At 42.2% G+C, this 16,858-nt stretch overlaps 1 protein-coding gene across 1 annotated transcript in view; it reads right to left on the bottom strand.

Moving 5' to 3' along the window:
- Window positions 1-16,602, bottom strand: part of LOC129702337 (relaxin receptor 2-like) — an 88,724-nt gene extending 72,122 nt beyond the window's left edge. Inside the window, exon 1 of the mRNA XM_055644090.1 lies at window positions 15,226-16,602. Within this exon, the coding sequence (XP_055500065.1) occupies window positions 15,226-15,271 (46 nt within the window). The 5' untranslated portion in view covers window positions 15,272-16,602. The remainder of the gene's footprint in view (window positions 1-15,225) is intronic.
- Between the last annotated feature and the right edge of the window lie 256 nt (window positions 16,603-16,858).

A 16,858-nucleotide genomic window follows, 5' to 3' on the forward strand; every position in this document is an offset into this window, starting at 1 on the left:
GTATTAAATATTCCCATCCAGAAGTTTTGTTTTTTTATACAGGATACAAAAGAATGGGTTAGGGTGGCTTCTTGGAGGTGACATTTATCACAGAAAGGGGAGATAGTTGGGCAAATCTTATTCAATTTGGTCTTTGACTAGTATACTACTCTCCCTGCTTCTTGATAACTCTTGATTTAGGTCGGAAGGCAAATGCAGCAAATTACTCGGGTATGTTCCCTCATTGCAGTCATCTCTAACATCTCTTAGTCAGGACAGATGTTATGTCACCTCTTCCTGGGAAACTGCCACATCAGCTTTCCTATTCCCCTGATGTACAGTACAAGTGCTGGATGCATGCCTTTGACATAGTTTGTTCAAACCTCAGTGTGCAACTATCTTAACTAGATGGCGCCAGGCAAAATTACATGTGAATTTCTTCTTCTCCTCTACAGTGTAGTGTACCCGCCCAGGATGGTGTTGGGGGAAGGAGGCAACTGGGAGATGACCTGAGCTGGTACTCTGCAATGATAAAAAAAATATGGCACGATCCAAGGTACTATTAGGAGTGGCTTGCACATCTGCAGAAATATATAGACTGAAGAAGGGTTTCAGCCCAAAACGTTGCCTATTTCCTTCGCTCCATAGATGCTGCCTCACCCGCTGAGTTTATCCAGCAATTTTGTCTACCATTCATTGCTTGCAGATACTTTCAGAACTTTGAGACCTCTATGCCCACAATTCCATCAGAGAATACAGCCTGAGGTATTCGAAAATCCAGGAATTTCAGTTTAGTTCCTTTCAGCGGAATGACAAAACATGATCACAATCGAGCCATTCACAGTGTACAGATACATGATAAGGAGATAATGTTTAGTGCAAGATAAAGTCAGTAAAGTCAGATCAAAGATAATCCGAGGGTCATCAATGAGGTAGATAGGTGTGTGTGCATCATAAATGCACATACAGTAGTACTGGAGCAACCTGTGGGTCAGGCAGCATCTCTGGTGAACATGGAGTCTTTGGAAGGGCTCTGACCTGAAACATTGCTTACCATGTCCTACGGAGATGGTGCCTGACCCGCTGAGTTACTCCAGCACTTTGTGTCTTTTTTAGTAACCAATATCTGCAGTTTCTTGTATCTCATAAGCAGAGTGCATCTTGAAATGGCAGAACACTCACTGTGACATCTTTTTAAGGAATGTTTTGACACTGATTTTGGCAAGAGAGACTTGCTCTCCACCTTGTGTCCACCTCCTGCCCCTGTGCATCATTTTCCCTCTTACACCTGTGTGGAATTCCACACATGGTTCTGGCACTCCCTCTCTCTGAGCAAGAGACAGACGTCTGAAGCCAAGGGAAACATATCCCTTCTTCAGCAGAGCACCACTCCAGCAGTGCTGTGGTTTAGTGCAGTGCCCCCTTCAGTCTTCCAGAAGTATAGCAGTGAGCCAGTGAGTGGGCTTTATTGACACACTCATAAACAGAGCCATGCACTAATGCCCCTGTCCCACTTAGGAAACCCGAACGGAAATCTCTGGAGACTTTCCACCCCACCCAAGGTTTCCGTGCAGTTCCCGGAGGTTGCAGGTGGTTCCCGGAGGTTGCAGGTAGTGGAAGCAGGTATGGAGACTGACAAAAACCTCTGGGAACCTCCGGGAACTGCAAGGACACCTTGGGTGGGGCGCAAAGTCTCCAGAGGTTTCCGTTCAGGTTTCCTAAGTGGGACAGGGGCATAAGAGCATAAAGGAATGCACAGACATCTTTACAATAATTGTGATGGGATATCTCTTCTTGTGCTATTTCAATGTCTCATCTGAAGGACTTGCACTGTCACTCAATTTAGCCCAGATATTTGTTTTAACTTGCGAGAGTAGGACTTGAGACCAGAACCATTTCATATAGAGGTAAGAATGTCACAAGTGACACGAATTATATCAGGTGAATTAAGGATGTAATTAAAATCATCCTATTTATGTTTCCTACATTTCTACAACTCAATACACAAATACCTGTTTTCCAAACTGTGGACTAATTCCAGTAAATTAGCCTTTCTGGTCTCAGTGTATTCTGCAATAAAACAATGATTTCTTAACCTCAAACAAATAACCACCACTTTAAATACCTAAAGAAATCTGATTGGATTGTTATTAAACTAACCTTTTTATCCACATTCTACAATATTGCCTTGTGCCATTTGGAGTTTAGAAGGATGAGAGGATATCTCATTGAAACATATAAGATTGTTAAGGGCTTGGACACGCTAGAGGCAGGAAACATGTTCCCGATGTTGGGGGAGCCCAGAACCAGGGGCCACAGTTTAAGAATAAGGAGTAAGCCATTTAGAACGGAGACGAGGAAACACTTTTTCTCACAGAGAGTGGTGAGTCTGTGGAATTCTCTGCCACAGAGGGCGTTGGAGGCAGGTTCTCTGGATGCTTTCAAGAGAGAGCTAAATAGGGCTCTTAAAAATAGTGGCTCTCAGGGGATATGGGGAGAAGGCAGGAACGGGGTACTGATTGGGGATGATCAGCCATGATCACATTGAATGGCGGTGCTGGCTCGAAGGGCACCTATTGTCTATTTGATGGCATCTATTATCCATCATTTCTAACGGTCGATAAGGGCGCTGACGGAGTGGGAGTCGGAGGACGCGCTGCCGGGAACAATGGAGGGACTGCCGTGAGGGGGGGGGGGGGGGGGGAGTAAGAACAATGGAAGACCCGGCATGAGGGGGGGGGGGGGCCGCCTTGAGGGGGCGGGAGGTGGGAGGAAACAAAGGGTGGATCCTGGCGCTGGATACTTTGTAACTTTGCTGATGCCCTTTACATGGCGACTATTTGCATACCTTGGGTATGCAAGCAAAGAAATTTCACTGTGACTTATCACATGTGAGAATCAAGTATTCAATTCAATTCTAAGTTTCATTTATACTAATCCTCGGTTTCGTATTCGCTGGGGTGGGCAAAAAAATTATCATCAAGCTCATATTTAATTATGATAAGAATTATGACTGAAACAAAATGTGAAATTGCTGAAAATACTCAGGGCAGGCAGAATCTGTGAAAAGAGAAAAGAGTTAATGTTTCAGGTCGTAGGCCTTTCATCATTGTAACTGAATCTTGAATGTAATCTGGGTAATCAGGGCTAATTTATTAATACTGAATGACTGTCGTTTGAAAAAAAATTGCTCTTGTATAATGAAAGCTCTACTATTGAAATACTTCTGTACACACTATTACATTAATATAGACACCTAGATTTTATGATAAGATCTTGAAACTACATAATTTAAGTTAACTAATGTTATTTTACTGGAAGACCTAATAAATAATTGCATGGCTTATTAAGGAGCATTGTGAGATAATAGTGTGACTGAAATCCTTTTAATAGCGCCCGTATCATGTATCAATTTCACACCACGTTAATGAACAGCAGTTTACACATCAATTTTTCCAGTCATACATTCACTTTGCTTCAATTGCTTATTGCTCCAAGTCCAAATCCTGAGAGCATTCAGTATTAAGAATTCCACATTTTGCAACCAGTTATCAGAAGCCGCTTTTTAGAAAGGTATGGGGCTGGTGGAGCAAGTGCTGCAGATGCTGAACATTTGAAACAAAAGCAAAGTGCTGTAAGTGCTCAACAGGTCAAACAGCATCTGTGGGGAGAGAAACAGTCAACATTTCAGGTAAAGGATCTTCCATCAGATCTAGGCAGGTCCCAGGATTAACAAAAAACAATAAACTGTCGAAAGAGACTTTATTTTCTCTTTCTTGATGTTGTTAGTGGGTAGGGAATAGGAAATATAATTTATAGTTATGATGATACAGTTGTTAACTAGAGGACAGATCCTTCTCATTGTAAACTGATAATTCAAGCACATAGAAGTTAGAACCATAGAATAGAATAAAATGCCTTTTATTGTCATTCAAACAAACGAAAGTTTGAATGAAATTTCATTCCCTGCAGTCATAACAGCAAAAAAAAACCAAAACACACAATTAACACAATTGTTTCACACAAACATCCATCACAGTGAATCTCCAAACACCTCCTCACTATGATGGAAGGCAAAGTCTTATCTCTTCCCTGTTCTTCTCCCGCGGTCAGGCAGTCAAACTGCTGTGTCAAGGTGATCGTGGCTCTTGATGGTAAAGCCCCCGGCGGGCGATGGTAAGTCCCGTGGCCGATTAAGCCGCAACAGGCGATGAAAAGCCCTGCGGTTCGGGGCGGGTGAAGTTGCTGTTGCGGGAGCTCCCGAAAAATCGGTCTCCTACCAGGGACCTGCGAGCTCCCGATGTTAATGTCCACAGGGCTTGTGGCCGAAGCTTCCGAAGCTCCGAAGTCAGGTCGCAGCCACTGCGCCACCACAGCCTCCGAAGTCAGCCAGCTCCGTGATGGTAAGTCCATCAGCGACAACGGGGACACGACAAAAAAAAGGTTGCATCCCCGTTCAAGGAAGAGATTTTAAAAGTCACATATACAACTAAAAATAAACCAAAAACATACCCAACAAGACAAAAAAAAAAGACAAACGGACTGCAGGCAAGCCGCAGCTGCTTAGGAGGCCCCGCCACTTAAGGTATGATTAGCAAAGTGGCTATTGGTGGTGGTGGGGTAGGGTGGGAGGCCATGGCCTGAGTGATGTAGAATTGTTATTAGGGTAATGTAGAGTGGAAGGGTATAGGTTTTGGGCCAGAGAATGATCCAGCGCTGATTTGGTTCAGTTTTAGAGTAGAGATACAGCATGGAAACAGGCCCTTCGGCCCACCGAGTCCATGCCAACCATCAATCATTTGTTAACACTAGTTCTATGTTATTCCATTTTCACAATGACTCTTTGAGATATAGGAGGAAACCAGAGCACCCGGAGGAAACCCACCTGATCACAGCGAGAACATGCAAACTCTGCACAATTAGCCCCTGAAGTCAGGATTGAACCTGGGCTATGAGGCAGCAGCTCTACCAGTTGCACCAATGTGCTGCCTCTACTGATGTTGGATGCTCTTCTTCAATTAGGGCTACGAGATCTTTTAAATGCACCCGAGATATCAGACAGAGCCTTGGTTTATCATCACATCTGAACACTGGCACCTATGTCAGGGCATCACCCACTCAGTACCACATTTGAGCACTAACCTAGATGTAAGGTGATGTCTTTGCTAAGCTGCAGCTACCCCATGGGCATCTGTACTACAGCTGAGCCACAGCTCCGCAGTATTCACTGCAGTGAACGGGGAGCTGGAGTTAGACAATAGACAATAGTTGCAGTAGGCCATTTGGCTCTTCGAGCCAGCACCGCCATTCAATGTGATCATGGCTGATCATCCCCAATCAGTGCCCCATTCCTGCCTTCTCCCCATATCCCCCGACTCCGCTATTTTTAAGAGCCCTATCTAGCTCTCTCTTGAAAGCATCCGGAGAACTTGCCTCCACCTGATCAAGGCAGAGAATTCCACAGACTCACCACTCTCTGTGAGAAAATGTGTTTCCTCGTCCCCGTTCTAAATGGCTTACTCTTTATTCTTAAACTGTGGCCCCTGGTTCTGGACTCCCCCATCATCGGGAACATGTTTCCTGCCTCTAGAGTGTCCAAGCCCTTACAAATCTTCTCTGTATCTCTGTATTCTAGAACATGGAAGATAAGAGTACAGCACAGGAACAGGCCCTTCATCCCACAGTGTACATACCCAAACATGATGCCAAGTTAACTAATCTCATTTGCTTGCACATGATCCATATCCCTCCATTCCCTGCTCCAACTCTCTATGCAGTACGAGCCATGTTATTAGAAACATAGAAAATAGGTGCAGGAGTAGGTCATTCGGCCCTTCGAGCCTGCACCGCCATTCAATATGATCATGGCTGATCATCCAACTCAGTATCCTGTACCTGCCTTCTCTCCATACCTCCTGACCCCTTTAGCCACATCTAACTCCCTCATAAATATAGCCAATGAACTGGCCTCAACTACCGTCTGGAGGTTGCGATGTGTAGTCTCTGTTATATCATCATTGGCAAATAAAAGTTTCTGAAATATATCTCTTGCATTATTTGCATTTGAATCAGCAATGTTTTGTGTGATATCCTCTTATAATTAATGAAATGCTGCACCTGAATAATCTCTTTAAAACAGTTAACTATAATAACACTTAGAAATATTGGCCTGCTTCCATGTTGCAGATTTGATGTAAGCTAAAATACATAAAATGTACAGGTCAAAGCAGGCCATTGAGCACCAATGTCTTTTGCAGGGTTATGCTCCAGGAAAGCTGCCATAATCTTCCCTGATCCACGTAACCTTCTATTCCTTACTCCATTGCGTACATGTCCAACTTGTCCTTAAAAGGCATCTATGTTTTCATCTTTTATAAATGCATTCACTACATTTCAGTGTTATTGGCAAGGCAGCGTCTATTGCCCATGTCTAACTGTCTTTTCAGCTGAGTGGCTTGCTATTTTACTTAAAATAGTAGGTGTCAATTATACTTCTGTGGGTCAGGAATCACATATTAGCCAGAGTTCTTGCTGGACCTAATGAAATTGTTGGCTTATTACAAGAATCCAGCAGTGTCACAGCTATCATTACTCAGACAGTTTTTTTTTAGTGAATCAAGTTATTAACGTAATTGAATATAAATTCTCTTACTGATGCGATGAGAATCAAACACATTTCCCTGGTCCTAAATAACTATTTGACTATGGAAAAACCGTACCAAACCTCATCCACTTCCTGTGGTAACACGTTCTACATTGCAACCACTCTTTTGACAGCAAAGTTTCCCCCAAAATGTCATTGGTTTATTTTTGACTAACATAATATGACCTCTGGTTCAGAACTCATATTTCTCAGTCTTCCAATCAAGAGTCAAGAATGTTTAATCATCATATGTATCAACCATGGAACGATGAAAACGGCAAAACCGGGAAAAACGGGAAAGCAGATTATTATCTAAACGAAGGCCGATTAGGGAAAGGGGGAGATGCAGCGAGACCTGGGTGTCATGGTACACCAGTCATTGAAGGTAGGCATGCAGGTGCAGCAGGCAGTAAAGAAAGCGAATGGTATGTTGGCTTTCATAGCAAGAGGATTTGAGTATAGGAGCAGGGAGGTTCTACTGCAGTTGTACAGGGTCTTGGTGAGACCACACCTGGAGTATTGCGTGCAGTTTTGGTCTCCAAATCTGAGGAAGGACATTATTGCCATAGAGGGAGTGCAGAGAAGGTTCACCAGACTGATTCCTGGGATGTCAGGACTGTCTTATGAAGAAAGACTGGATAGACTTGGTTTATACTCTCTAGAATTTAGGAGATTGAGAGGGGATCTTATAGAAACTTACAAAATTCTTAAGGGGTTGGACAGGCTAGATGCAGGAAGATTGTTCCCGATGTTGGGGAAGTCCAGGACAAGGGGTCACAGCTTAAGGATAAGGGGAAATCCTTTAAAACCGAGATGAGGAGAACTTTTTTCACACAGAGAGTGGTGAATCTCTGGAACTCTCTGCCACAGAGGATAGTTGAGGCCAGTTCATTGGCTATATTTAAGAGGGAGTTAGATGTGGCCCTTGTGGCCAAGGGGATCAGAGGGTATGGAGAGAAGGCAGGTACGGGATACTGAGTTGGATGATCAGCCATGATCATATTAAATGGCGGTGCAGGCTCGAAGGGCCGAATGGCCTACTCCTGCACCTAATTTCTATGTTTCTATGTTTCTGTGAAATCATTACATGATGAAGGAATGGGTCGATTGTGCTTGTATTCACTGGAATTTAGAAGGATGAGAGGGTTTCTTATGGAAACACATAAAATTCTTAAGGGATTGGACAGGCTAGATGCAGAAAAAATGTTCCCGATGTTGGGGGAGCCCAGAACCAGGGGTCACAGTTTAAAAATTAAAGGGTATGCCGTTTAGGACAGATGAGGAAAAAAAATCTTCACCCAGAGAATTGTGAATCTGTGGAATTCTCTGCCACAGAAGGCAGTAGAGGGCCAATTCACTGTTTTTTTTCAAGAGAGAGTTAATTTTAGCTCTAAGGGCTAACGGAATCAAGGGATATGGGGAAAAAGCAGGAACGAGGTACTGATTTTGGATGATCAGCCATGAACATATTGAATGGTGGTGCTGGCTCTCGAGCGAAGGGGTGAATTTGCCTACTCCTGCACATATTTTCTATGTTTCTATACAGCAGCATAACAGCCGTTAAATGCAATACACACATAATATATATCAAACAAATTATTAACCACAACACTAGTGCAAAAAAGCCTGTTGTCCTTAATGCAACTAAAGATAGTCCTTTGACGTTCATAGCTGAGGTTAGTGTTGCGCAATGTTCCAGAGTCTGATAGTTGTTGGGATGAAGCTACTCTTGAATCTGGTAGTCATGCCTTTCAGACTCCTATACCTTCTTCCTGATGGTCGGTGTGAAATGAGAGCATGGCCAGGGTGATGTGAGACTTTGATGATATTAACTGGCTTTTTGAGGCAGCGTCTCCTGTAGATCGCTTTAATGGTGGGGAACTCAGTAGCCCTGGTGGACCAGGCCACATCTACTACTCTGCAATTTCCTTCACTCCTGCCTGTTCAGTTTGCTGAACTAGACCTTGATGCAACCAGTCAATATGCTCCACCACACATCTGCAGAAGTTCAAGAGAGCATTCGGTGACTTACCAAATCTTCTCATTCTTCTAAGAAAGTTACAGTGTTAAAAGGTGTTACTAAAAGTGCTGGGCCCAGGAAAAGACAGATCTTTAGAGAGGTGCATGCCCAGGAACCTGAAGTTTTTGACTCGCTCCAACCCTTTGATGAAGATAAGTTTGTGGATCATTGACTTTCCCCTTCTAAAGCTAAACCCCTTCATAATCTTAAAGTCACTGATTGGGTCACCAACCAATATTTTCTTCCCTAGTATAAGAAGCTTTAGCCTATTCAGTCTTTCAAAATATTCTAGTCATAACACCCTAGGATATCTTATATTCGTGCTTTGTTCAGGATTTCCACATCCTGTTTTTAAAATGAAGACCTGAACTGGACATAGCGATCCAACTAGGATTCAATTCAAAATTATGGCGCGTAATGACCTCCAAGTGGGACAGGCCCTTTAGAACTCTTAATAGTCTTTTATGTCATTTAGGTCCTTGTTCATGTAGGAATCCAAAGAAATCTAAATTTGTATTAAGTGAAAATGAGAACGAACACGTATTCTGAATAAAAAGTACTGATCCATTTTCTAGGTTACAATTCATGTTGATTGCTTTAATGACAAAGTTAACGTCTTTGAAAGTGAAGGTTTTTTTCTGCCCCTTATTGGCACGGGGAGAATGGCAGCAGCTCTTTGTTCCAAACAGATGACATCATACTGCATTTAGTTGGCGTATACAGTATGTGGACAGTAAAATACCTGACCTGCTTTCAGTTCATTTTGTTCTTTGAATCTCAGACTGGAAAAAACAAAACAGTTTGTTGTGTGTGTTTTGGAGACTGAAATGGAAAACAAGTGCACAATTGGCTTGCTCAGAGTGCGGGTCTACCGACCCATATTCAAGTGCATCGTAGAAATACGTACATTGGTGGAGGCGACACAAAGTTCAAAACTATCCTCACCTAGTGCTCTCATTTGCAAATGCCACAATCTTGCCTTTCAATGGAGAAACTGAGGTAGTTCTTCTTGGAGTAAAGGAAGTGTAATTATAATGTAAAGAACGCAACTGGCGTAAGTTGATCGATGAAAAATGTCCCAATATCATATAGTTCAAAGATTATACAAACTTTAAAAAAAACTTGGGGAAAAGATACATAGGGGGTTCGAGGGAAAGACATTTAACTTGGAGGCTAATTATAATTTGGAACCTGTTACCTTAAAAAGGTATGGGGAAACGGAGTTAAACAGGACTTTCAAATGGAAAATGGGTATTCACTTGATAAGAAATCGTGAGTAGGACTGCAGGGAAAGAGCGTGAATGGGAATGGATAGAATTGGTTTATTGGAGGCTTCCACAGACTAGATGGGCCAAATGACTCCCTTATGTGCCATAAAAGTTTTATAATCGAATACATGGATAGGAAACGTTCAGAGGGATATGCCCTATGTACACAGGTGGGACTAGTGTACATAGGGCACATTGGTCGGCATGGGGAACGTGGGCTGAAGGGCCTGTTTCCATGCTGTACCACTCTATTACTCTAATTCCCAGCTACCAAATGCAGATTCTGCTTTTCTCCACAGTTGGCTTTGCTAAACCTAACTTCCACTCTAAATGATTCCCTTGGCATCAATACAGATAAGGACAGAGCTTGCTTCATATAAATAGCACCTTTTTCATCTCAGGATTTCCCAAAGCAATTTTGCCATGATCCCACAAAGAGCAATAATCATTAATGAAGCTCTGAAAGAGATGTATATGTCAGCTATGGCACCAGGACCCCACCCCACCCACCCATCCCCTGTCCTTTCCCTCCACAGATTCTGCCTGACCTCTTCAGCTACTCCAGCACTTTGTGTTTTACTCAAGATTCCAACATTTGCATTTCCTTCTGTCACTAAGCTATATGTGATATATTTCAAACAATAATATATGGTATTTCACGTTGACTTTTCTGTTCCCCCAATATACATTAGCACACAAGCTCCATCATCATCAAAAATCATGAGATCATGCACCTTTTTTTAAATTGGAGCAGTAGGCTGTGGACCAAATCAAAATGAAATGGTTCACTAATGTTACCTATTGAATTCATCTAATGTACTTAAAATCAATTTTAATCAAATTTTATAAGGTAAATAAAAAGCAAAAGACTGCCAGGAATACCATCAAACCACTCCTACTTCTCCGTGGATTGTCACCATGTTGTGGTGGAGAAGCTTGTGTGGACCTGAGATCCTGAGAGTGATGCCGTCTGGAGCTATGCTCCTGGTAGGGCCACCCATAGCAGTAAGGTTGAGAGGGAGGTCTCTGACAAAGAGCAATCCAACCAAGACCTCAACAGTGGAACAGGTGGAGGATGATGGCTGACCTTAGTGGAGCGTCACAACGGCTGGGAAGGTGGATGAAGGCTGCAGCAGAAAAGGGTCTCCAGTCGTCTTGGACTCCATGCCATTGGATCCTGACCCAGATCTGTCAAGGACCGTGGGGTGGCTGTCTATGCACCAATCTCCCCACGTTAAACAAAGTCACGCACAGACGTCTTCCATATAGGGAATAGCACCCTGGAGACACCCATGGTCAGCAATGAACGAAGGGGGCCTAAGAATTGCTATTTGAACAAGAGCATTGTAAAACTGATAGGAAAATAGATGCTGCACCTCCCTACTTATTCCAAGATCTCCACTGTGTTTCTATCTTCTTTTGGCTTCAGATACAATATATGATTTGTAATTATCTGGCTATTCTGAAGCATTATGCAGGTCCAAATGTAGCTATGACTTTCTAATCAGGTTATTGTCTGGCAGCTGCACTCCACAGATGTGGATTACAAACACCGCAAGTACATCATTTCTTTCCATAACCATAGATGCACAAGGAAGCATTTTTGTTCTCCCTTGGGTAAAGGACGACAACAAATGTTGTTGCGAATCTGATAAGAGACAGAGAGGATATAATGCAGGTTAGGGTCGAAATAAATTAACTCTGTGATTTTAATTCTACATGAATACAAGAAGCCAGTAATAGGAATATTGCAAAGGATTAATTAGTCCTTTATGAAGGTGTAGGACAGGAGGCTGGTGGCAAGTTAAAATTGGAAGAAACAAAAGGTTGCTCTGCTGGAAGCATTTTGGTTTTGGAAGATTCTTGAAGCTTAGCTCAGAATGTTAAAGGATTTAGTCAGAGTCAAAGACAGGCTGAATGTAGCAGAGTAATAGAGCAGCTGCCACATAATGCCACAGACCGGACTTGATCTTCATCTCGGCTGTTATCTGTGTGGTTTTGGCACCATTTAATTTTCCTCTGGTGCTCTGGTTTCCTCCCAATGACATGCAGATTTAAAGGTTAATTGGCCTCCGTAAAATTGCCTCAGGTGTGTAGGGAGTGGATGATCAAGTGGGATAACAGAGAACTAGTATAAATGAATAACGAATAATTGATGGTCGGAATGGACTTGGTGGTCCGAAGAGCCTGTTTCCGAGCTGTATCTCTAAACTAAAACTAAACTACATTAGTCCCAGATCGTTTCCAGCCCAAAACTAGCATGAACGGGTGATTGATAGTCGACGTGCATTCGATGGGCCAAAAGGCCCGTTTCCATAATGTATATCGCAATTCAATCAAAACCTTGTACATGTGAAAAAAATAATTAATTCTGTTCTCAGTGGATGAGTCTGAACAGTGGAAGAAATCTGCACCTTCAATTGAAGTTGCACATTCTGACCTGGTCATTTGAACGTTTAAATACACATTAAATGCCAGTTTTCAAAGCCAAGTTACAATTCAGTACATTGTTAAGGACTTTCTCCACCACAGAGATGAGTGGCAGTGCGAAGAGGAGGTAGAGGATTCAAATGGATAGAAACAGGTTGTGAGTGAGGACGGGCAGATGAGAAATAACGTGCAAAGATGTAGAGATCATTGTTGTTGAAAAAAACAGAAAATCTAATGATCTGGAATATTATGTACCAGATAATATCTCTGGTATTAGAGGTTGGTCTCCCCTTGGAGAATAATTGAAGGGATACACAAGAGACTGCCGATACTGGAATCTTAAGCAAGAAAGAGTTCAAGGGATATTTTCTCCCCACTGGCTGGATACCTCATACCAGGAATCACAGATTTTGAGACTGTGATGCCCGTCTTTGGTAGAAAAACTATGTGTACACTTTAAGGACAGAGAAAGTGTCTTCACACAGTGGGTAGTGAATTTTTGGAGTTCTCTACCCAAGAGGGCTGAAGAGGCTCAATCACTGAGTAAATTTTGGAAACATAGAAAGATATTTGTACACAAAGGGAATGAAAGGATACAGATTTAGTGCAGGAAATTCAGTAATCTACAATTTTATTGCATAGCAGTGCAAGAACAAGAATGGAGTACTGCAATTTCTGTTTCCTATGTTTTCCTATGCTTACATTCTTATTCCTCAGCAGACATAATTTACAGAGAAGTCCGGAAGTTGACTTGAAATCTACTTGTTACCATTTTGTCATAATTTCACACTTGCTAAAAGTAAAAAGTGAATCGTCACTTCTATCAAAATGTACCCGTAGTGCTGCAAAGAATCGGTGTGGTGGGTTGTACGTAGCAAAGAAGGACAGACCTTTTTGCAATCAGTCGAGGCATCTTATCAGAATCAGAGTTGATGAATTGAAATCATTTCACTCCAATCACCAATGATGACTATCCCATTAATGATGCCACTATCTCACTGTTTTCAAGGCTCCAGCTGAGAGTTCAAACATCAAAGTCTGACATCAAGGGTCCAGTCATGAAAAGTCACTTATCCATTTTCTCCACAGATGCTGCCCGACACGCTGAATTACTCCAGCATTTTGTGTCTGTCTTTAAGCTCTTTCATTTCCACTGTCTTCAATCCCACCAATATTCTGATTAATTAAATTCCTAAACCTGAGGACAATGATCATTTCTGAAAGTCCACGATGTGAGCAGTCCAGAATAGGTGAGACCATTAAAATCCTATAGCAATCAGTAACAAACGGCACACAAAAATAACTCTAGATGGAATGAATATCTAATTACAAATATCAGAAATACAAAGATATGTCAAATTTGGTTAATTTGCCAGGGTAGCAGGGTTATATACATTTATCGGCATGTAGAAAGGGAATAGTATAGTATACATTACTAATTATTATTATTTTTTTAATAATATTTTTATTAGAAGCAAACATGTTATGGTAAAATATAGTTACATATTATAGTAAAACCTTTTCATGTACATCAATCATACATTATTAAAATTTTCAATTGTGGATTGATTCTGCTTTTAGAATTTTTTATACAGATAGAAAAAGAGAGGAAAAAAAATAATTACAAATGTCAAAAAAGAACAAAAAGTGGAATGATTTACTAATAATACGTCATTGGAGATAGGTTCGTAGATTATAAAGAATAACTTTTCATCTAATCCTGAGTTCAAGCTTCAGTTAGGTTTCCGTGCCGAGCCAATCTATCCCTTCAAATAATTAATGAATGGGGACCATATTTTAACATTACTAATAATTAACTGCAGTTTTGCAAATCGTGACACAGAACAGATCTGTGTTTAAATGGCAGTCAAAGGAAACATTAGCCTTTATTTCAGGATGGATAGAGTACATGAGTAAGGATGTTTTTTCTACAGGACTTTAGTGTGAGCATAGCTGAAGTAATGGGTACACCTTTGGCCACCTTATTCAAGAAAGAATATAATTTTTTTAGAAATAATGTAACAAAGATTCATTAAATCAACTCTCGAGTTAAAAAGTTTCTCCACTAAAGAAAGACTGAAAGAATGGATTCATACTCTCTGGTTAGGAGAGGCGATCTCAGTGAAGCCTAGATGATTGGGAGGGCTTTTGACAGGGTGAATATTGCAATTATCTTCACTTTGTTTGAGGAATTCAGAACAAGTAGGCACAGGTTCAGGATAAGGGATTGCCAGTCTAAAATAGAGATGAGACGGACTGTCATCTTTCAAAGGGCAGTGGTTCTTTGGTATTTTGTACCCAAGATGTCGTTGATGCACAACAGCAAGGTATTATATTCACAGCTGAGGTGGAGATTTGGACTATAAGAGAAACAAGGTTCATAGAGATCGGGCAGGGTGGATTTGAGATTGGATCAGCACAAACTCATTGGATGACAGAACAGGCTCCAAACGTTCTGGTATCTGACATTCTGGTTTTTATTTTTCTTATGAAAATTAACTTAAATTTAGTGGCACAGTATCACCAGTAGCATTAAATGCCAATGCACAGCAAGAAGCATTCAACCTTTAGTGTAACCATAGTTACAAAGACTTGCTTTCTGGCACACCAGTTATACATTTGGAATTCTTGCACATTACTAAAACACCTTCGGTGCAAACACATGTTTGTGGGGTGGGGGGCTACCTCAAAAGAATATGAAGACATTTGCATCTATATCAAGTATTGCCCGCTACAAAACGCATATAGTGTTACATTGTTACGATTGTAACAATTGTAACAATGTTGTAACATGCAAATTAGGCAAGTAACAAAGTGTGTGTGTTTTTAACATTGTTTAAACGCCCTTATTAGGAGATTGAGAACAAAAATACAGGGAGACTCACCGGTAAAGGCGATGAGAAGAACGAATGAGATAAAAAGTGATGCCATTCTTAAGACTGAGTCTCCACTCTCCAAGAACCGCGCTGTTATGACAGGAGTTTACCTTGTGTGTGAGTGCATATCGGATCCAGTGCCTTGAGTCTCCGCCCCACTCTCAGGACTATCCCATCTCAGCCAACCCACTCCCAGCACATCACACACAAGCAACTGCTCTCAGAGATCAGTTTTACCGGAGTCACAACCCCAGAACATCTATCATCTTCCCTAACATTATCCGTGCATTACTTTATTCTAAGCCTCACCTAATCCAATGTGCAGACAGACACGAGCAACTGCAGATGCTGGAATCTTGAGCAAAACACACTCACCGGTTCGAACAGCATCTGTGGAGGGAATGGATAGGCAACGTTTCTGAAAAAGGGTCCCGGCCCGAAACTTAGTCTAACCATTCCCTCCACGCCTGATCCACTGAGTTACTCCAGCACTTTGTGAATTGCAATGTGCAATTCGGTTCTTTAGCAACTTTGTCTTTAAATTCATGCATTTCATGTTTCTGATTGAAAAAAAAAATGAGGGTCAAACAGTAAATAACAGCCCACCCCCGAAGGTTGCACCGTTTCAACGCACAAAGCGCAAGTGGATGTAACGCCCGAGTAAATACCTCGGGAACACACCTGGGTACTATTTTCACATTGCATCGTGCATCTCACACACACCATATCAATGTACTGCCGGCACCAGAGATCTAACTACCAAAAAAAACCCCATTGGAAACACACAGCAGGTCAGAATGCAACAGCGGGGAAAGAACGTGGAGACAGATGAGTGCTAATTCGACCAGGGCTCTCCACGGCTACCTGTACATCGCTCAGTAGCGCCCCCTCACGGCAGCACAATGGATTTTGGTTCAACCGGATGCAAACGTGACTGGGGCAGGGTCTGAGTGACCTGGTCATTGGACAACAATGTGAAGGCAACACATTGCAGGTGCTGGGAATCTCAAGTCAAAAGAGTGTTTTTTGTCATATGTCCCGGACGGGACAATGAACTTCTTACTTGCTGCAGCACGACAGAATATATGAATATGTAAACGTTGTCCATAACGGAAAAAAAGGAAAAAGTTCAATAAATAACAAATATAGTGCAAATAACAAATTGTAGTGGCACCTAGTGGTGGGGTGGAGTGGGCAGAATCCTCCTCACTGGTCAGTGCAGTCACGTGACCACTGGGTATCGGTTTTCGCGGGCTTTTGGGGTGTGTCCGTCAGTTAGTCCGCACTGCTCCCAGTGACAGGAGCTTATTATTGTTAGTGCAGACAGACTCGCAAACTTCACGGGCTTTCGTTGTTCATTTTTATTCAAAATAAAAAACATTTTCTCAGTACATTTGGTGACCCCAACGATTCGAACGTTTTACGGATTTTTTTCTCGCCATGTACACCAACGAGAACTTTGACAACTCGCCCACCCAACAGAACGCGGTCGCACTCAAACTGCCCGTGTTCTGGGCGGCGTAGCCTCATGTGTGGCTCGCACACATCGAGGCCCAGTTTGAGCTCTGCCAGATCGTTGCGGATGCGACCCGCCACTTCTACGTTGTGGGCGCTCTGAGCCAGGAGATGGCATCGCGGCTGC

Source organism: Leucoraja erinacea, chromosome 12, assembly GCF_028641065.1.
Source record: "Leucoraja erinacea ecotype New England chromosome 12, Leri_hhj_1, whole genome shotgun sequence".
In the NCBI taxonomy this organism is placed as follows: Eukaryota; Metazoa; Chordata; class Chondrichthyes; order Rajiformes; family Rajidae; genus Leucoraja; species Leucoraja erinaceus.